The sequence below is a fragment of the Heliangelus exortis genome, chromosome 3, assembly GCF_036169615.1.
Source record: "Heliangelus exortis chromosome 3, bHelExo1.hap1, whole genome shotgun sequence".
Lineage (NCBI taxonomy): Eukaryota > Metazoa > Chordata > Aves > Apodiformes > Trochilidae > Heliangelus > Heliangelus exortis.
This window is the reverse complement of record NC_092424.1, coordinates 115,007,132-115,029,057: the sequence shown is the minus strand read 5'-3', so window position 1 is coordinate 115,029,057 and position 21,926 is coordinate 115,007,132. Positions and strand designations below refer to the sequence as shown.

The 21,926-nt window shown below is 53.6% G+C and overlaps 1 protein-coding gene and 1 long non-coding RNA gene across 21 annotated transcripts in view; one reads left to right on the top strand and one right to left on the bottom strand.

The window, feature by feature from the left end:
- DTNB (dystrobrevin beta) overlaps nt 1–21,926 on the bottom strand; it is a 172,777-nt gene that overhangs the window by 11,401 nt on the left and 139,450 nt on the right. For 8 of the 20 annotated variants that reach the window (XM_071742329.1, XM_071742333.1, XM_071742327.1 and 5 more), the window contains one exon: nt 2,886–3,024. In XM_071742329.1, the coding sequence (XP_071598430.1) occupies nt 2,886–3,024 (139 nt within the window). Of the gene's footprint in view, nt 1–355; nt 1,926–2,885; nt 3,025–19,847; nt 19,912–21,926 lie in introns of those variants that run through there. The other 12 variants (XM_071742320.1, XM_071742322.1, XM_071742325.1 and 9 more) reach the window with 6 other exon arrangements.
- Nucleotides 8,229–12,402, top strand: LOC139795375 (uncharacterized). Its single transcript, XR_011725475.1, has 2 exons — nt 8,229–8,498; nt 8,608–12,402. It is a non-coding gene; the product is annotated as an uncharacterized lncRNA (long non-coding RNA).

Below are 21,926 nucleotides of genomic sequence, written 5' to 3'. Positions count from 1 at the left end.
AGGGGGTGGGACAGGGGCAGGAGGTGATGGAGGGGGTGGCACAGGGGCAGGAGGTGATGGAGGGGGTGGCACAGGGGCAGGAGGTGATGGAGGGGGTGGGACAGGGGCAGGAGGTGATGGAGGGGGTTGTCCCCATGGTGCTGCCGTCCCACCTCACCCCTGGGATGAGAAGAGGGATCTGCAGGGGGTGGGGTGGAGGGGAAGCAGAGGCAGCTGCCAAAGAGATGAGCTGAGAGCTCTGGGCTGTAACATCACACTTGTTGTGGAGCTGCAGAGGAGGTGGATGGACCACCCACGGCAGCAGATGGAGTCCCGTGCCATACCGGTCCGGTCCAGTCCGGGCCGGGCCGCGCCGCTGGAATTTGGCATCTGGCCTCCTCGGGAATGCCTGCTGCTGCCGTCGGGTCTGGAAGTGCTCGGGGAGATGAGGAAAAAGACATCTCCTTCTTGTGGATGAGCTGGATGCTCGGTGCTTTCAGTCCGGCTGCCCTGAGCTCTCCACCAGCTCTGAGAACAACCACTGCAGCTGAGGGCTCCCGGGCCTTGCTGCAGCTCCAGGCACCAAACACCAACCAAAAAGATTCACTCGTTGGTGGTTCCTGGTCCTCTGCCCCCATTTTGCAGCCTCTGCCCTCACCTTTGTCTGGCAGCAGCTCCTTAGGCAGGGAAGAATGTTCTAGAGCGATGTATCCAGCGAGGAGCTGGGAAATGCGAAGTGCTCTTTGAACTGGTTTGGCTTTGGGACACACCATCAGCTCTGGGAAGTTTATTTTCATGTTTTCTTTTGAAAAGGAGAGTGTCCACCTGACACAGGTATTGGACACGGACATTCACCATCTCCCCCACCCAGAAGGAGAAACCACCACCTCCAGCTGTGACCACGGGCTCCTGTTTGCTGCCAAGGACACACGAGGGGCTTGCAGCACCCTGGCACTTCAGGCTCTAAGTGGCCACCACCCCGTGGGACTTCCCAGGGGTCCCCATGAAGAGTTGCTGCCCACTGCTTGTCTTGGCCCATGACCCAATCACAGGATCATGATTGGAGGGACCTCAAGGATCACCTGGCCCAACCTCTCCAGGTAGGAATGTGGTTTGGATGAGATGCCCAGCACCTTGTCAAGCTGCCTTACAAGTGTCCAGCGTTGGGGAATCCACTGCTTTCCTGGGGACATCATTCCCATCTCCAACTGCTGAGGTCAAAGTCCAGCTGTCAAGTCCTTGCCCGGTGCCTTAGGGCAGGGTGGATCTTCTGTCCTCCCTTCTTTTCTTGTCATTAAACTGCTTGTGGATATCCACCTCCAGAAAGGTGGATCATGTTCAGAAACAACCTCCATGTCTGCCAGAGCCACCTGGGGAGACCAAATCCTGCTGCTGTTTTTTCACAGCTCTACATCTCCTGGAGGACTCAAGATGATGAGTTCTTGACCAGTATGGACAGAAGAGAAGGAAAGAGCACAAAAACCTCAAGTGATGTCACTTGGGGCACCCGCTCCTACTGACTTTGTTCCCCAGGAGCAGAGTGGAAGCAGATAGGACTGAGGAAGAACTGATTTCCCCCTCCTTTGCAGGGACAGTCCCTGAAGGCACAGAAATATCTGCCAAGTTTCTTGACACCAGACTGAGAGCCGTGTCCTTGCCTGGCACATCCCAGCACCACCAGCTCCTCAGGTCCTGCAGCCTTCAAGGGAGCAGTGGTGGTCTGCAGGGTCCTGAGCAGGTTCCATCCCTCTGGTTGTCTGCAGGGACCTGAGAAGGTTCCATCCCTCTGGTTGTCTGCAGGGTCCTGAGCAGGTTCCATCCCTCTGGTTGTCTGCAGGTTTTGGAGCTGTTCTTGAGCTGATGGTGGCTTTGACATGGAGAAGTTTGGGCGCGTGACTGCAGCACAATCACAGCAGCTAAGTATAAACTGACACTACCTACAGAAGCTGGCAAGCAAAAATATGTGTGTCAACTGCTGCCCTGGATTCCTGCATGGAGAGACAAGCTCTGCTGCTCACTCCTCGGAGCCAGCCCCACCACTCTCACCAAAGAACTGGAGGCCAAGGTGGACAGAGGACTGTGGCTGGTCCTACCCCAAAATCCAGCACCTCTGTACCTGCAGAGCACCCAACAGCAAGGCCTCCAGGCCAGAAACTGAGGTTTTCCAAAGGCAGAGAAAGAAAAGGTGCAAAAGCAGAAGCTCTGACTTCCAGGAAAAGTTTATTGTCCTGTCCTGCTTCTTCCTTATGGTCTCTTCTCCTTCTTTCTTCTTCTTCTCTTCTCCTTCTTTCTTCTTCTCTTTTTCCTTTTCCTACTTCTTCCTTCTCCTCTCCTCTCCTCTCCTCTCCTCTCCTCTCCTCTCCTCTCCTCTCCTCTCCTCTCCTCTCCTCTCTCTCCCATTTTCCTGTTCCTTCTCACTTTTCCCCTCTTCCCCTTTTCCCCTCTTGCAAACCACACCCAGACCAAACACCAGCCCTGTACCCACCACCAGCTCCTGCCCTCTGTTCAGCTACAGGTGGAACTTTCTGGGATGGCAGATCATCCTGACAGAAATAACTCCACTGAGTTGTAAAGATTACAAACGTGCCCCAATCTCTTTGGTGTGGAGCAGAGGGCAGGGTGAGGAGTTACACCAGGGAGTAACACTGTTGTTGTACGTACAACCAGACAGGTTTGGGTGGGAAGGGACCTTGAAGGTCACCCTGCAGCCAGCAGGGACATCTTCACCAGACCAGGCTGCTCAGAGCCCCATCCAACCCCACCCGGGATGGCTCCAGGGATGGGGCATCTCCCACCTCCCTGGGCAGCCCGGGCCCGGTGGTGTTGGTTGGGAAAGGCCTTTTAAACCCAACCGGTGACTGCCGGCCCACCACCCACCCGGTGCCCGTGGTGCTGCTGAGACTCACCTTGTGTGAAAGGCTCCTGCACGTCCCCCCCCAGCCCTGCCAGGGAGTCCTGGGGGACGTGGGTGGGTGTGGATCTCAGCGGCATGGGCATGGGGTGGCTCTGCGTGGGCGAGGAGTGCGCCGAGCCCGCAGCCTGCGCCTGCACGGGAGACACCACGGACACGTTGGCAACGGATTGGGGGGTTTGTTTGGGGCAGGGTCTAAAAATAAAGGCGGAAAAAAAAGCTAATCATAGGGAAGAGGCTTTGCCAAAACGCTCTGGATCTGAGTCGCGTGTGTCGGGTGGTGTGGGAGGCACCCCCAGCCCCCCTGTTGGATCTGACCCACGGCCACCACGTCACTCACTGATCCAACTGGGAACACCCCGGGAAGGGACGGGGTGACCTTCCCAGCCTGCTGCTCCAGGAGGACACATCAGCCCCTTGGCAGCTGCTCATCCTTCCAGCAGGCTGCAGGAACCCCCCAGAGCTCTGCTGGGAAACCCAGGCTCTGCTGAGGGACCATCCCCTTTTCTAATTCATTTTTACATAGTTAATACATTTTAAATATATATTGTGTATTTTTATTTGTTGCTAAAATAGCGACTTTGAAAAGGTTTTTATTTTGCATTTTTTTCCAGCCAAACCCACCCTGTTGGTGTTGAGCTGCTCCAAGAGCCTCGTGAGCAGCTTTGCACCACAGCTGCAGGTGCCTTCCCACAGCAAACTCGAGCTGACAGGCACGGGTGGTGAGTGATGTTTCCAAGGGCCTTGGAATCATGGAATCATCATAGAAACATGGAATGCTTTGGGTGGGAAGGGACCTCAAAGCTCCCCCAGTGCCCCCCCTGCCATGGTCAGGGACCCCTCCCCCAGCCCAGGGGGCTCCAAGCCCCATCCAACCTGGGCTGAGACACTGCCAGGGATGGGGCAGCCACAGCTTCCTTGGGCAACCTGGGCAACCAGGGGCTCAGCACCCTCACAGCATCAGAACTGCTCCAGCTCTGCTCCAAGATGCAGCACTCACATGCTCCAAGTCCGTTGATTTTCATGGCATGGTTTGGTTTAAAGACCTTTGAGATCACAGAGTCCAACCCTTCCCCAGCCCTGCCCCATGTCCCTCATCCCCACATCCCCAGGGCTTTCTCTGAAACCCCTCCAGGCATGATGGGGACTCCAGCCCTGCCCTGGGCAGCCTGGGACCTGACAACCCTTTCCAGGGAGAAATTCTTCCCCAGCTCCAACCTAAACCTCCCCTGGCACCACTTGAGGCCATTCCTCTTGTCCTATTAAACTTTGTTGAACACCATTGGTCTCACCCCATGGATCCATCCTGTCCTGATCCCTCTGCAGAGCCTCATCCCATGGATCCAGCCTGTCCTGATCCCTCTCCAGAGCCTCATCCCATGGATCCAGCCTGTCCTGATCCCTCTGCAGAGCCTCATCCCATGGATCCAGCCTGTCCAGGTCCCCTTGTAGATCCTTCCTACCCTCAGGCAGATCACCACTGCTGCCCAACTCGGTGTCACCTGCAAAGTGACTGAGGGTGCTCTCCATGCCCTCATTTGGATCATCACTACAGATAAAGAACTGAGCCAGAAGAACCCAGCCCACTGGTGACCATGGGAGCAGCTGGCATGGCACCAGCTCTGGCTCCAGATCTTCCCTGCCAGCCCACAGTCAATATTCTTATAAACATGAAAACCTCCTCATGTGTAAAACTGTCATTTTGAAACTCTATTAGTAATAGGGGGACTCAAAGAAATGAGTAAAACATTCTGGTGACCACAGGGGAGAGGGCTGCAGGAGGGCCAGGACATCTTCTGAAGGGGAAATCAATAGAAAACCCACACAGAACTTCACACCCCTGCACCAAAACCTCAAATAAAATTTAAAAAAAAAAAAAAAAAAGACCTGAAAATGCACAGAAAGAGGCATGAGTGCCTCCATGTGCACCCGCGTGTGGCAGGAGGTGGGAGCCCAGTGCTTGGTGCTCCCCATCCAGCAGTGCTGACCCATCCCATGGCTTTGGTTTGGAGGAACCAGCTCATTCCCCATCCTCCTCAGCCCCAGCAGCTGCTCACAGCAGGAAAATCAGCCCCTGTGTAAATTAAGATGGAAACCAGCAGGAAACCCCAAGTCATCAGCCCCACTGGAGCTGCCACAGTCCCAGGAGCTGGGAGGAGGGGAAATATTTTCTGTTTTGAAGCTGATTCTCCAGGGCCCTCAGCATGTGTGAACCTCTTGAGATGGTGGCAGGTGTGAGAGGGATTGCAAATGAAAAGCCACCCAGAGATCAAAGAAAACCAGACTGGTTTGGGAGGGACCTGAAAGCCCACACAGTGCCCCCCCTGCCATGGTCAGGGACCCCTCCCCCAGCCCAGGGGGCTCCAAGCCCCATCCAACCTGGGCTGAGACACTGCCAGGGATGGGGCAGCCACAGCTTCCTTGGGCAACCTGGGCAACCAGGGGCTCAGCACCCTCACCCCAAGCAATTTCTCCCTCACATCTCAGCCCCAGCTCCCCTCTCCCAGCTCCAAACCCTTCCCCCTTGTCCTATCCCACTCCAGCCCAGCCAGGACATCACCTTATTCCAGGCCACCACTAACCCATGTCCCACACCTGAGAATCACAGAATGCTCATGGCTGGAAAGGACCTCTGAGATCACCAAGTCCAACCAAACAATTTCTCCCTCCCTCCCTCCCTCCCTGCCCAAGATCTCCTCTCCATCTCCCCTCTCCCAGCTGCAAACCCTTCCCCCTCGCAGGGTCCCATCCCTCCAGGCCCTTGTCCCAAGTCCCTCCCCAGCTTTCCTGGAGCCCCTTCAGGCACTGGAAGGTGCTCTAAGGTCTCCCCGTTGCAGCCTTCTCTTCTCCAGCCTCAACACCCCCAACTCTCTCAGCCTGGCTCCAGAGCAGAGCTGCTCCAGCCCTCCCAGCAGCTCCAGGGCCTCCTCTGCACTGGCTCCAACAGCTCCGTGTCCTTCTGCTGATGGGGACCCCAGAGATGGACCCATTTTTTTTCTTTGGAAAATCAAGAACTCCATGAGTAGAGTTAAGACCTCCCAGGTGACCCTGCAGGACAAACCTGACTCATCCCCCCCCAGCCCTCATCTGTCCCATGCAGTTTTTGCAGATGTGCTCATCCCTTGGACCACTGGGAGATCCTGAGCCCCAGAACCTTCAGCTCCCAGACACCCTCCAGCCACACGGACACTTCAGCCCAGGAGGGCAGGGAAAACCTTTCTTCTTTCCACCACCATTTCTGGTTGAAGCACCTTGTCTACATTTGTATTCTTAGAGTAAGTTCCCAAGCAATTGAATTTTTAAATTTTTTGACCCGTTCAGAACCAGTGGGCCGTGCTGATTTGCATGGTGCAGCCAGCAGGGAGGGTCCCTCAGGGGCAGGGTGAGGCAGTTCCTGGAAACCCTGGTGGTTCTGTGCAGAGGTGGTGGGGCAGACACAGCTGGGAGCTCGGGGGGAGCAGGGACAGGGCAGAGCCACCCCCCCACGGCTCCCCAGGGAGGATCTGAAAGTTCTTGGTTCAGTGAAGGCTTGAAAAGCAACTTCATAAGAAACATGGGCACAGGGTGCAGCTCCCAGCATGCTGGGGCTACAGAAGCTGCTCTGGGACCTCATGGGATCCCAGAACTGCACCAGGACCTCACGGGCTCCAGAAGCTGCTCTGGGACCTCATGGGATCCCAGAACTGCACTGGGACCTCATGGCCTCCAGAAGCTGCACCAGGATCTCATGGGATCCCAGAACTGCACCAGGACCTCATGGGCTGCAGAAGCTTTTATGGGACCTCCAGGGATCCAGAAACTGCTCTGGAACCTCCTGGGCTCAGCATGTGCCCTCGTGTTGTCACACGTAGACAGACATCAGAAGGTTTAAGCTGCTGTTTCCTACCTGTGACACTGCTTGTACCACCCCTCAGCTCCCTGGCAGCCTGGTGGGACCCCCATGGCATCTCCACCCACCAGGAACTCAGAGCCTGACCCAGAGGAGGCCACTTGATGACTCAAGGTAAGGCCAAGGACATGAGTGGTGACAATGAGCATCACCATTGTGCTGGGCTCCACTACAGAGGGGTCTGGGTGGGAAGGGACCCCTGAAGCTCCCCCAGTCCCAGCCCTGCAGTATCAGGGACACCCTCACCCAGATCAGGGTGCTCAGAGCCTCCTCAAGCCTCACCTTCAACATCTCCAGGGATGAGGCCCCAAACACCTCCCTGGGCACCCTGTGTCCCACTGCCCTGTTTGGGCAGAGCAACCTCTGCTGACGTTATCACATTCTCTGTGACCACAAAGTATTAAGTAGCAGGGAAGGAAACCTGAGATTTCTGCATTTTTCACCAAAAACCCCGTCTCGTAGGAAATCAAACCATCCCTTCCATGAATGCAGGGGTCATCAGTCGAGCCTGCACCACCTGTGTTTAAAATTTCACGCGTTATTCAACCCAAAAGCGGCGGTGCCCTTGCATTCCTCTGCTCCTTCTGGGGCTGAGCCAACTCAATAAAGAGCACTGAGGAGCCTGAAAAACAACAAACCAAAATGCTCCCTGTGCCGAGGTTAAATTTGTTTAGAAATACCTTGGAAATATTGGGGAAGTTCATGAACACAAGTTCAAGACCACAAATCACCTACACCAGAGGACAGGATGGAGTCCTGCAGGCAGGTTGGGCAGAGAGCAATCAGCAGACAAATGCAGATTGAGAGATCTGAGGGAGAAATTGCTTGGGGTGAGGGTGCTGAGCCCCTGGTTGCCCAGGTTGCCCAAGGAAGCTGTGGCTGCCCCATCCCTGGCAGTGTCTCAGCCCAGGTTGGATGGGGCTTGGAGCCCCCTGGGCTGGGGGAGGGGTCCCTGACCATGGCAGGGGGGGCACTGGGTGGGCTTTCAGGTCCCTTCCCACCCAAACCATTCTGGGATTCTCTAAAGAACCACTCAAACCAACCAAAAAACCCAGAGGGTTTAAAGGATGAGGACGAAAGGGAAGAAACAAAGTGTATGGTGGACAAGTTGGTTTTGTTGGGAACAGGCCTTGCCAAACAGCACTTGACTTCCTTCCATGAGGAGTTTTATTGACAAGGATTATTATGGAGGGATAATATCCTTCAGGAGGTATTTGATTTACTAACGTGTGACTTTCTGATGCAAAAATGAGTAGCAGCCAAAAAGCACAGAGTAAAAAACTGCCCCACCAAAGGACATGCCCTGCTGAAGCTGATTTAGGTCAGGTCTTCATCACAATGTGTTACCCAAATGCTGCCTCAGACACGAGCTGTCCCCCTCCTCCAGGCATCACTTCCCCAGTGCTTTTGCAGTTTTTCCCACACCTGGATGCCCCACCTGTCCCCACCCCAGGAGCAGGAGCTCTGTGTGCATGGACACCCCCAGTGTGGCCATGGAGCATCACCAGAGCCCCTTGGAGAACCAACACAGCTGGAAAGCTACAGAAACCTTCACAACCAGCACCACCAGAGGAACAAAAGTCATTTGTGTTTCCTGCCACTTCAGGCCCTTTTCTGCAGTCAGGACTCAGGGCAGCTGCAGCTGGGAAGGTGAAGAGATGCTGGGAAGGAGGGGACTTGCTGACCCCAAACTGTACAGGACCACAGGAAAATGGAGCTGTAAGAAAACACCTCATCCAACCCCTGTGCAGCACAGCTGGATCTACTCTTAATAATCCCCTCCTGACAGATGTTTATCCGACATGCTCTTAAGCCCCTCTCCATTCAGCTTTTCCTGAAGTCTCAACGAAACTCCTCAATGAAATGTTCAGCAAGTGGAGCCAGCAGCACAGCCCAGCTCTTCAGAGCTCTCCCCTCCTTTCTGTGCTGACCTCTGTGTCTGAAGCCTCCTGAACCCCACAGTCCTCTCCAGGCTGAACAACACCAGGAGCTTCCCCATGGAAGGACTCACTGCATTGGTTTGGAGAGCTGGAGCCTCCAGCCTCCTGTTCCAGGTGGGACTACAGAGAGAGTTGGAGGAGCAGGAGGATGTTTTTTGGGTTTAGTGAACCCCAAAGTCATCTCCAGTCTTTTTTTTTTTTTAAACACCATGGGATCTTTGACGTGTTTGTGACCCACCATAGCGCTGAGTGCTCATCTGCAGGATGCCCCTTCTGCCATCCTTCCAGTTCCTTTGTGTTTCATCTTTGCTCAGCTGATTTCCCTGCACACGTGCTGCAGATATTCCCTCATACAATCCAATTTCACCCCCCTGCAAATATTCCTGCCACTTTTAAAGATAATCTTCAATTCCCATCCCCTTCTCTAAAGCCCCAGCAACCTCCTCCTGCTTGATGCCAAGAGCAAACCCAAGTCCCTCACAGGAAGGCTGAATAGTAATTAATTCAGGACAGAAATAATGAACTAAAGAGGCATTTCAATTTACACGTCTTTCTATTTTAACAGAAATCCCTTGACAACTGATCTCGGAGAAAACTTTCCCAACCAAATTTATAACTGCTTTGCATGATGCTCACCAAGCCTACGCTGCTCAGCGGGAGGAGGAAGAGGAGTTTGCTCCTGAGTGGGTCTGCAAAGTGACAAGGGGGATGCTCACCCTTTGCTGCTTTTTCCTAATAACCTTTTATTTGAGTTGCTTTAACCGGTGATAAAACCTGGAATGCTGTCGAGCCGGTTTGGTGTCAGACCGTTGGGTCTTGTCCTCAGGATTTCTTCTCCGAGGAATCAGGTAGGTGCTGGAAACACCACGAATTCCTACTCAGAAGTTTCCAAACAGCTTCCACACCAGAAGCTACACCTGGGTGACACAAGCACAAAGCCACGGCCGTGGCTCTCAGGGACCAAAACCTTTTTCCTGGGCCACGTCTGGAGCTGTTCCTGCCCCACAGCCCCTCCTGAAATTCAGCATCATCGCTGCCCTCACCGGGGCTGCAATTTCCCTGCAAGATGCTTCTCCATATTTGGGTCAATATCACCACTTGTGGTTCTCATTTTGACTGGTAATTTAAAAATTATTTATCCTAACCAGAAACGGAGGAGAACCCTTCCAGTGCTGCAGATGAAACCATCTCTGCTGCTGCTGCTGCTGCTGCCTGAATAATTCCAGCACGATCGAAGCATGAGCTAAAAATAATCCAGCAGCCCCCCCGCTTTGCAAACACTCTTTGAGGGAAATACTTAAAACAGAAAATAAGGTCATTAAGATCAGACCACCACCAATCAGTCCAGTTGACCATGTTCCTGTAGGAAAACTGAATTTTCCTGCCTGTGGTGGCACAGCAGCCAGGGTGATGGGCTCCAGCACCCTCCTGCCCTCCTCCCTCAGCAGTCACACCAAGGAATACAGAAAAGGCTGATTAGTTGGGTGGGCTAATGACCTTCCTGAGGTGTTAATTGAATCCCCCACTGAAACCCAACCCTGGGCTGTCTGAATGGCAACCGAGGGACAGACACACGATGCCGGATGCCTCCCCAGACCCCCTGGTTTTCCCAGCACCTGGGGAACATCTTGAGAATCACAGAATGGTTTGGGTTGGGAAGGACCTTAAAGAACATCAGTTCCAACCCCCAATCCTGGCTGGGACCAGCAGTGGGGTGGGCAGCAGGAGCAGGGCAGGGATCATCCATGTGCTGGGGATGCACCCCCAATCCTGGGGTCAGTTCTGGGCCCCTCAGGAGCAGAAGGAGATTGAGGGGCTGGAGAGTGTCCAGAGAAGGGAATGGAGCTGGGGAAGGGGCTGGAGAAGATGGAGAAGGGGCTGGAGAAGTTGTGAGGAGCATCTGAGGGAGCTGTGGGTGCTGATCCTGGAGCAGAGGAGGCTGAGGGGAGACCTTGTGGCTCTCTGCAAGCCCCTGAGAGGAGGTTGGAGCCAGGGGGGGTCGGGCTCTGCTCCCAAGGAACAAGGGATGGGAGAAGAGGAACTTTTGGCACAAGTCAAGTGGTGCCAGGGGAGGTTTAGGTTGGAGCTGGGGAAGAATTTCTCCCTGGAAAGGGTTGTCAGGGCCTGGCCCAGGCTGCCCAGGGCAGGGCTGGAGTCCCCATCATGCCTGGAGGGGTTTCAGAGCAACCCCTGGGGATGTGGGGATGAGGGACATGGGGCAGGGCTGGGGTGATGGGTTGACCTGATGTCTGAAACATCTTTTCCAACTAAAGAATTGATGACTTTGTGACAAGGACCCCCACCCTGCTGAGCCCTGTTAGATAGAACACACCGTGCTCCCCAGGTGTGCTCTGCAGTTTGAGCCTCCACATCTATCTGTGTCCCCATGGATATCAAGTTATTTATCATCACAGAGAGGGCTGTGACACCCATAGAGCCACCAGCTCTGGTTCTGACTCCACAGTATTTTTGGTGCTGAGGCAGAGCTGGGGGGTGTCTGCCCACCATGCCCACAGATTGTGTTCAGTGCTTCAAAAATTACCAATTAAATCAGATTCACACCCACCCACCCCCCCCAAAATACCTCTTGGGCTGTGAGATCCACCAGGGAGGCAGAGCATGGGGGGCATGGAGGGGAGGGGAGCAGGGGGGGAGAGGCTCTGGTTTGCAATGGGTGTTAATGAAGAGCTCATTAGGCTGGGGCTGGGGGCACGGATGGGCCCCTGAGACCCCTCCTGCAGGCAGCTTCCATCGTTAGTGCTAATTAAAACATCTCCCAGTGTGGCCATCAGCCCCGTCCCAGGAGCTGGCAGAGCGTCTGGGGGAGCCAGGGGCAGATCCTGCAGGGCAGGGCTCAGCCCATCCTCCTGGAGACAATCTTGCCATGCCTGCTCTGGAAACCACCTTCCTATTACTCAGCTTTTTTTGGTTTTTTTTTTTTTTTTTTCCTCTTTACAAATCACTTTTTCAGCTTTAATGCGAAGGCGTGGATCAGCCGTGACCTCAGGACACATATTTTATGCAGCTACAGGAAGTATTTGCAGTGTTTGCCCGTGGCTGGTGACCCACGACAGCCCTGCCAACCCCCCTGGAACCTCAGGGTCAGGCAGGGCGGAACATGGAGTTTGTTTTGTGAGGGAGAAAAGAGGGAGAAGGAAGAGGGAGCTCCATGTGGTGCCCCATCCCTGGCTGTGTTGAAGGCTGGGATGGGGCTTGGAGCAACCTGGGCTGCTGGGAGGTGTCCCTGACCATGGCAGGGGGCTGGGTTTTTTGAGGACTTTGAGGTCCCTCCCTACCCAGCCCAGTCTGGGGTTCTGTGATGTGATGATTCTGGGCTCTCCAGCAGTTACCACCCAAACAGCACCAGCACCAGGGAGCAGAAGGTGTGCTCGGGGTTGGCAGCCCCGTCCTGAGGGTGCCCTCCCCATGCTTCCTTATCATTTGGCTTTTTCTGAAAATGTTAATGATAATATAAAAATAAAGCCCTGAGCTGCCACGGAGCTCTCAGCCACTGCTCTGGGACCCCCCTGGACATGACTCTGCCCCATCCCCAGCTCCACCAAGCGCCAGATAAAACCCCTCCATTCATGGGCTGCTGTTTGTTTTCATTCCTCCCGATCCCCCCAGCTGTGGGATACAGAGCAGGGATCAGGAAACAATAAAATCTCGGTTACCACACAGAATGCCTCCTTTTTCCCTGCTCCTTTCAAAGCCTGACATTTTTGCTTTCATCCCCCATTCCCCCATCCCGGGGCGTGCGTGGCCCCTTCCCGCGGGGCCTCACGCGGGGATCCCAGCGCTGGGCTCAAGATGTCCCAGCTCCTTCCCACCCCAACACCCCAGCCTGGCCCTTCCCAGGACCCCGACGGTTTCAATTCCCACCCGATTCCCCCGGCCCACTTGGATTACAAAGGCTGAGAGCCAGCCTTATCTTCCAGAATTCTCCGGGTTTTGATTTCAGGCTTCTCTTTTCTCCCAGCATGGTTGGCTGGAGAGCTTCCCACTGCTGCTCGGGGGATGGAGGGGTGGAGGAACCTCCCCTGGCCCCGTCCCCCAGCCCAGGGGGTTTCAATGTGACATCAGAGCAAAATGTTTTAACTCTGGGAGCATCCCCACCAAAAATGTTTTGACTCTGGGAGCATCCCCACCAACCCCCAGAGCCACTACTGGTGGTGGCTCCCGGATCTCTCAGCTCCGCAGACATTGCCTGGGGGCATTTTAAGTGCCTTGGGTCCAGCTTCCCTAAAGAAACAAACAAACAAACAAACAAAAACAACAAACCCCCCCCCCCAAAAAAAAACCAAAACAAACAAACAAACAAACCCAATGAAACAAACAAAAAAAACCCTCAAAAAACCAGAACAGCTCAGCTGATCTGAGAAAGCAAATCTGCAATACCAGCAGCATGATGGTGAGCTGTACCTCTGCTGGTCAGAATGGTGATGCCATGGGTGTATCCATCACCCCCACCAGACCCAGGAGAGAAGAAGCCACAGACTCACAGCATCACAGAACCATCCAGGTTGGAAAGGACCTCTGGGATCAGCAAGTCCAACCCCTGATCCACTCCCCCTGTGGTTCCCAGCCCGTGGCACTGAGTGCCACATCCAGTCTCTTCTTAAAAACTTCCAGGGATGGAGAATCCCCCCCATCCCTGGGCAGCCCATTCCAATACCTCAGCACCCCCTCTGCAAAGAATGTTTTCCTAATTTCCCAGTTCCTTCCACCTCCCCTGGAACCACATCACATGCTTTGGGGAGCACACCTCTGGTTCCACCTGATCACTCCATGACCACACAGCATGACCACGGTGTCACTTGTCACGGGCCAGCCCAGCTGCTCCAGCACCTGGTGTCACCACCAAGCAGCAGGAAGGGACAAACGGAGGCTACAACAAGGAGCAGGTTGTAGCACAACACCCATCTCTCACACCTGACCTCTCCAGATCAAATTCTATCCCCCTCCAGCAGAGCAGAACTGCTCTTCAGGGGAGAGAAGCTTGGGGTGGTTCTTGGGCAGGGCACAGGTGCTGGGGTGATGGCAGCCACTCAGTTAAAGAGCTTATGGGATAAGAACCAGAAATTTGGGTCAGCACAGGTTCAGCTTTTAAAGTCACTGATTGGACATTATTAATGACTTACATGGTATTAATTCAGATGAGATCTAAGGGAGAAATTGCTTGGGGTGAGGGTGCTGAGCCCCTGGTTGCCCAGGTTGCCCAAGGAAGCTGTGGCTGCCCCATCCCTGGCAGTGTCTCAGCCCAGGTTGGATGGGGCTTGGAGCCCCCTGGGCTGGGGGAGGGGTCCCTGACCATGGCAGGGGGGTTGGGACTGGGTGATGTTTAAGGTCCCTTCTCACCCAAACCTGCCTGGGGTTCTACAATTAAATTCTTCCTTGCTAATGAGAGCACAGAGCTATAAAGGCAGCAGAGAAACAAGTTTGCACATGAGCTCCGAGGGTGTGTGAGCTGCAGGGAAGTTGGACGGGAACCACGGCTCCGTCTACACACGCGACAGATACTGACAACAAAGCTCTGCAATCCTGGGCTCACTTTTCAACAGCCAGAAAATAAAGTCTCCAAAGTCTGCAGCTTCTGGGAGCCATTTCAGAAAAAAAAAAAAAAAAAAAAAAAAAAGTCATGGGCAGCAGCATAGGCTTGAACATGGCACCCAAAGGACAAAGGTGTTGTGGTGCCTGGGGTGACAACTATCCCCAAATACACACCAAAGAGACAGGAAAGGCAAACAAGGGTGTGAGGAGCTGGGAAGATGGACTGTGGACTTGTGACCATGAGGTGGGACAGTGAAATCTTCAAGCTGGAACATGGGAGTGGTCCAATGGTGCTGCTCAGAACACGGACAGCCCCGGAGTCTGCCCCGGGCACCAGGCAGCACCAGCCTGCAGGAGACCAGCCTGGAGTTTGGGTTGGCTCTCTGGAGCTGATGTCAGCACAGGTCAGCTCCAGGCAGGGCTGTGATTTGTGGCTCTGCATCCCCATCAAAGCCAGAAGAAAACGGGTTCTGCTGAAAGACAACCTGCTGGCTGGAGGGGACGAGAGGAATCCCTCAGGGATTCATCTATTTAATATTCTAATTACGTGCACAAAAATAACTGCACTCTAATGAAACTTCCTGATGACATAAAGGGTGGGATGAATCACTCATACAGAGGCAGAGCAGAACATTACACATGAACTGGGGGCTCAGAAGAACAGGGGTGGCGTGGGGTGCACTCACGCACACCTGGGCAAGGGCAGATGGATGCCCACAGGATGCAACCAGTCACTGGCTCCCTGTGCTGCTAATTCCAAGGTAAGGACTGGTTACCAGGGCAGCACAGTCAGGTTGGCAGCCCCAGGGCATGCTCTGAAGGTATCTCCATGAGTATGTCCTCACCACCCTAAAGATCAGGCACCCTGCAGCACGGCGCTGGCTTGGGGGAAGTTTGCTCCAGACACGGGAAAGGAGAAAAGGGCCCAAACTCTGATTCCTACCATGGCAAAAGCACAAATATTATTGGTACCCAAGGACAACAGTGTTGTGAAAACCTGGTCTGGTTGGAGGTGTCCCTGCCTGTGACAGAGGGTTGGAACTAGGTGAGCTTTAAGGTCCCTTCCAGCCCTAACCTGGGATTCTACGAAATGTCCTATGATAAAAGGGACATCAGACTCAGCTGGCCAACTGGTCACTTGACTTCTCAGAGTAGTTTCCAAGATAAACACCTGAACTTTTGGCCAAGAAACTCAAGTGACATGAGGGAGGCTGTGAGGGTCCATGCCAGAGGTACCAGCAGTGAGCAGTCACACAGCAGAGCCAGAGACACAAGTCCAGGAGAGACAAAGGGGAGGTTTAGATTGGGTGTTAGATGAAAATCCTCCTCTGAAAAGATCATAAAACACTGGCACAGGCTGAGCAGTGTTGAATCCCCATCCCTGCAGGTGGGTAAAGCCATGCAGATGTGCTGAGCAAGCCCTGCACTTGGCAGAGTTGGGTTAATGATTGGCAGGGTCAGGCTACAACTGGACTCAGCTTAAAGGTCTCTTCCAACCCAAACGACTCTGTGGTTCCGTCCTCAGGACGGGGACAGCAGAGACCCCAGCACACCAAAAAGCTGTGCTTGTCCTCCATGTGCTGCTGGTCACCCTTCTTGGTGGGCATGGGCTTGGGGAGGGCAGAGCAAACCTCTGAACTTCAGAGCACCACAAAGTGGGAATTTGTGACATGATTCCGACAGTGCTGAACACCTGAGCACCTGTGCTGTGCAAATGGAAATGTTTTCTGAACAGAAACAAGGAGTTCCAAGCCTCAGGGACTTTTTGAAACAAAAATACCCATTTTCTACATTTAGAGAGCACAGACTTGGAGTGCTCAGAAAAGTGGCAAGGGGACAGACAGCCTTCCCAGGGAACTGCAAGGTCTCAGTGGCTCAGCTGGTGACAGACACATCTCCAGGGCCTTGGTACCCTCAGAAGTTCCCTGCATTACCCTCCAACTACTGCACTCTGATTTCTCTGAGCTTGCAGCTCCTGTGTTACTCAGTAAAGCCTGAAGGAAGTCAGCCAGAAAGGAGACTTCTGAAGTGAAAACTCTTAGACCAAATAAACACCAACATTCACTTCATGGTTTGGATCAGACTTTACCTGACCCGTCCTGCCCAGAGCACCAGCCACTCCCCACTGGAGAGCAATCCGTGTCTCCAGGGGATTTTCACCAGGATGCACACGAGGACCCCAACCATCAGGATGCTGCTCCCCAGGGCTGTGGCACAGAACCTTCCAATCACAGACTCCTACAGCCCAGGGTGCTCCTTCCAAGCCCCATCCAACCTGGGCTGGGACACTGCCAGGGATGGGGCAGCCTTTGGTGTCCCTTCCAACCTAAATCATTCCATGATTCTGTGACCTTCAGAGCCAGCTCAGGAGTGAGGAGGAAGGACCACCAGGAATCTGCAACAGGGATCACTGCTTGCCAGGACCACCATGGGACTGCCACAAGTCCTGGGGTGCTCACGTTCATACAGGGACCCAGAGCAGCCACTGGGGGAAGACACAGAACAATGATCCTGGGTCCAAATTCAGCCCTTGAGACTTTACTGATGTATCCAGAGGAAAAAAAGTCTTGAGTCAGCCCAGGGGAGGGGGCTGATGTGGGGTGGTGATGGAAACAAGCACTGACTACATCTGAGAATTAATCATTAATTAATTGAACGGCTTCAGATGCTGAGAGGGGAGAAAACACTGACTGGATTGTCAAGGTTGCTCATCTGTTGTTTAAACCCATGGCTGTCACGTTGGAGAAGAAGTGCAAAGGCATCACAGCACTCGGGACTGTAAAAAAACCCAATCGTGGCTCCAGGTTTGAGTTTGTTGGCACGAGGAAGAGGAAGCCAATGAAGACAGAATGAGGGCGAGGACAGAAAAACTTGGGGAAATGTTTAAATTCTTCATGGCTTCCATCATTTCCTGGAACAGTCTCCCAGTGTTTCATGCTGCCCTCAAGGACGCCAGAGGTTGGGCTTGGGCAGTTCTGCCTTGGTGAGGGGGCTGCCAAGGCAGGTGCTGCTGTGGCCAAACCTGCTGCCAAAACAGCCCAGTCCCGTGCCACGGGGGGCTGGGAGGGGGGTGGTTGGTTCAGAACCACACACACAGGTCCCAGTGCTGGCCCTGGAGCAGAGGCCCCCGGGGCAGAGGAGCAAGGAGCACATCAAGGAGATGCTGGGCTGAAGAGCTGCCTGGAATGTGACAAAATAATGCATGGCTCAGCAGAGATCAGTGCTCCAACTGCTACAACAGCCTTGACACTCTGCAGAGACTCCAGGAGCTGAGCTCTGGAATCACAGAATGGTTTGGGCTGGAAGGGACCATAAAAATAACCTAATTCCATCACTGAAGGTTACTGCAGCTACTTGGCTCAGTCAAGACATGAAATAATGAGAAGTCACCTCTGCTTGGCCAGCTGAGCAGAGCTGGAGCTGTGAGCAGATCCCAGCTTTTACCTTTGGGGGATTGATGGGAAGCCTGACAGAATCAAACCAGCCAGAAGTTAACATTGTGGTTAACAGCCTCCACCATGCTCTGCAAAAAGTAGGATCCTAGAATCCTTCTGCTTGGAAAAGACCTTTGAGACCCTCCAGTCCAACCCTTCCCCAGCACCCCTGCCCCATGTCCCTCATCCCCACATCCCCAGGGCTTTCTCTGAAACCCCTCCAGGCATGATGGGGACTCCAGCCCTGCCCTGGGCAGCCTGGGCCAGGCCCTGACAACCCTTTCCAGGGAGAAATTCTTCCCCAGCTCCAACCTAAACCTCCCCTGGCACCACTTGACTTGTGCCAAAAGTTCCTCTTCTCCCATCCCTTGTTCCTTGGGAGCAGAGCCCGACCCCCCCTGGCTCCAACCTCCTCTCAGGGGCTTGCAGAGAGCCACAAGGTCTCCCCTCAGCCTCCTCTGCTCCAGGATCAGCACCCACAGCTCCCTCAGATGCTCCTCACAACTTCTCCACACCCTTCTCCATCTTCTCCAGCCCCTTCTTCATCTTCTCCAGCCCCTTCCCCAGCTCCATTCCCTTCTCTGGACACTCTCCAGCCCCTCAGTCTCCTTCTGCTCCTGAGGGGCCCAGAACTGACCCCAGGATTGGGGGTGCATCCCCAGCAGTGCCCAGCACAGGGGAGGATGTGCAGTCACTGATAATCCTGGTCTGGAGGTGCCTCCTACAGAGCCCAGCAGTGGTGACTAAGATAAAACGTGTTCCTCTGATGTTCTCAAGAACTGAGCACAAAGTTTTTCCTTTTTCATCCACCCCTCCTTTGAAAAACTCTGATGTGCCTAAAATCAAAAGGGAGACAAGTACTGCTCATCAGTGGACTAAGAACAGGCACTGGGAGGAAGGTTTCTTGTGCATTCCAACTTGGCTCAGAGGGGCCTGAGGTCACAATGAAGTCAACAGCATCCTCCAGAAAATGAGTCAGAGCAGGAGGATGGTTCAGCCTCTGACTTGCTCTTTGGAGGGACCCACTGACTGCAGAGAGAATCCCAGAATCCCAGGCTGGTCTGGGTGGGAAGGGGTCTTGGAAAGAACATCCCACGGATCCTAGAGGTGATGCTCCTGTGGTCCAGCACAGGGACTCACTCTGAAGGCACAAGAGAAGGATCAGAAATTGCTCCCTGCCAAGGAGCTGAGCAGGGAGAGGACCCTGAGATCTTCTTCAGGCCCTTTTTATTCTGTCTTTTCCTAGAGACAGGTTTGCCCCTTCCCCTCTACTGCCCAGGATGTTCCTCCTGAAAGACAAGTGTCAAGCGTGGACCTGACCTGCTGGAAACCCATCAGGAAACCTCTCTGGTGGTCAGCTCCTAAAATATGACTTTAATGATGACAGTGTCCACAGCAAAAAACCCAGAGAGGTGATGTCCAGCTGACATGCACACCCAGAGCACTCAGCAGAAAGACTTAGGGATGTTTAGGTCTGCCCCTGACCATATTAGAGTAATAAACACATCCCTAACAAGGATACAGAGACGCAGGTTTTTCTCTCAATAAACTTAAATCTAAGCACTGAATAATGAGAAGCCCTACAGGAGTCTGGTTTCTGTACTTCAACATTTTTCCTGGAATACCTGTAAAGTGGTTAAAATGGATGGAAGGAGGAATGAAGGGCTTGAGGAGCAGGATACAACCCAAGGAGGAAGGCAGCTGGTGGAGAGCAGACCCCATTGCTAAGGTAACATTCCCCATTCCTGCAGGAACTGGTCAAAGGACACTTTTTAAGCCTGTTTCAGGAAGACTGCGATTCCGAATAAATATTTATTCTGGGTCTGGGGAAAAATTACTGGGCTGTGATGAAATTTCAGAGTTCTTTGGACAAATATCTGTATTTATGCAGGAAATAGAAGGCTGGCAGTGCCCTCAGTGAGTCCCTTCCCCACCTCTCAGGCCAGGGGCTCACGAACTCTCCCAGGGTACCTGCAGTTACTTAGCAACTTCCAGTCCTCTCCTCAAGCGTGCGACCTACAAAATTCTCATGGATTTGTCATCCTTTTTTTTAACATATTTGGCTCCCCAAAGCAGCAGTGACAAATGCAGATCAGTTGCCTGCACGGCATGAGGATGTTACAAAGCCTTTACAAAGGACTCACCTCACCCCTTTGAGTAATCTGCGTGTGGAGCTCCTCCTCGGTGTGTGCCTCCACAGGCAATGGCCTACACAGAGACCAGAAAAAGTGTGAGGAGATGACACAGAAATGAGCCTGGGAAGCTGCTGAGTCACCAAGTCTGTGGTACTGAACCTCCCTCCTCCTCCTCCTCCTCCTCCTCCTCTTCCTCCTCCTCTGCCCAGCAGCATCAGTGATGCTCCAAGGCTCCCGAAGTGCAGCATCAGCCCCAGAGGATGAGGAGAGGTTGGTTATTCATTCACCTCCCCAAAGTGCCACCTTTGGACCTGCTGGGTCCTGTCCTTGGGTCACACCAACCCCAAGCATCACTCCAGGCTTGGGGCAGCTGGAAAGTGCAGGGCTGGAGTCCCCATCACCCCTGGAGGGGCTTCAGAGCCCTGGAGATGTAGGGATGAGGGAGATGGGGCACTGCTGGGGAAGGGGTTGGAGTGGATGCTATGAGCTCAGGGTGGGTGTTTGAGCACCTCTCATGCCTAAGACAGGAGGAAACCTCTCCTGGCATGGGGCAGGTGCCCACGTCAGCTGTGGGAAGGGTGGTGTGGGAAGGATGCTCACGGGATACACGCTGGTGTAACAGCCCCAGTGATGAGGATCAGCACTGCTTCCCTTCTCCCTTCTCTCACAAAGGTGCTTCCCAGGAACAACCACAAGTAAACTGGACCAACACCTTTAGTAAAAGGTGGGTGATTTACTACATCTAAGAGAAACTTGTGGATGCAGAATCCACTCTAGATGGCCAGGAGAAGCCTCAGTGGCTTGGGGAGTTGGAAAGGGAAGAACTGCTCCCCCTGGGTTTGCTCCCAGACCCCCACCAAGTTCAGCCAAAGGCAGGAGGTTTCTCCATCACCCTACAGCTGCTGGAGGCATGTTTTAAAAAGGCTGCTCCACGTGTCCTGGCAAAGCTCCTTTGATCTTTAGAAGGAGTGGCCCACCAGCTAATGAATAACACACAGGCACAGAGCCTCTGATGTGACACCCTGCTCTGCCAGGGAGCTGCAAGCAGCTGCCAAGGGAAGGGAGCACTGAGAAGCTCAGTGCTGTCACTGGCAGGCAAGGCCCAAGGAACAGCCCCACAGCTTCCCTCCTCCCTCTCTGCACTGGGGCTTTGGGTGGAAAACTCCTCGGTTGATCATTTAGCTGACCACACCAAGCATGACCTGCTCCTGATGGGGAATCTCTTGCTGATGGCAAAGTCTCTGCAGATGTTGTTCCCTCTGTTCTGTTTAAAAAGGCTTGGATGTGCAGGAGAGAGGGTCCAGAGAAGGGCCTGGAGATGATCCAAGGTCTGGGCAGCCTCTGAGAACTGGGTTTGTGCAGCCTTGAGAAAAGAAGGATCAGGAAGACCTCACCACTGAGCTCCAGTATTTGAAGGGTGGCTACAAAGAAGATGGAGACTCCCTTTTTACAAGGGGCACATGGAAAAGATGAGGGGTGATGGGTGCAGGTTATTCCTGAAGAGATTCCAAATGGACACACAGGGAAAATTTTTCACAATGAGAACAAAGAGCCATTGGAATGAGCTCCCCAGGAAAGTGGTGGATTCCCTGACGTGGGACACTGGAGGACTCAGCTGGGCCATCTTGTCCAGATGGTGCTTTTGCCAGGAAAGGTTGGACCTTCCAACCTGGGGTTCTGTATGATGATTCCTCATATTTTCCAGGAGCTTATATAGGAAGGTTATAGGGCATTCCCTGGCTGTATCACAGAATTGTCATGGTTGAAAACACCTCTAAGATCATCACATCCAACTGTCGGCCCAGAAAAAACCATCATACAGCACGTCCTGAACTGCCACATCAACACTGGAGACCTCCAGGGACGGGGACTCCAGCACCTCCCTGGGCAGCTGTTCAGCACCTGACTGCTCCTTCAGGAAAGAAATTCTTCCTCAGATCTGGTCTAACCCTCCCCTGGTGCACCTTCAGGCCCTTTCCCCTAGTCCTATTATTATTTACTTGGGATCCACCAGGATCCACCTCACTGCAGCCTCCTTGCAGGGAGCTGTAGATATCACATAAGAAGCAAATCAAGTTCTACCATCCT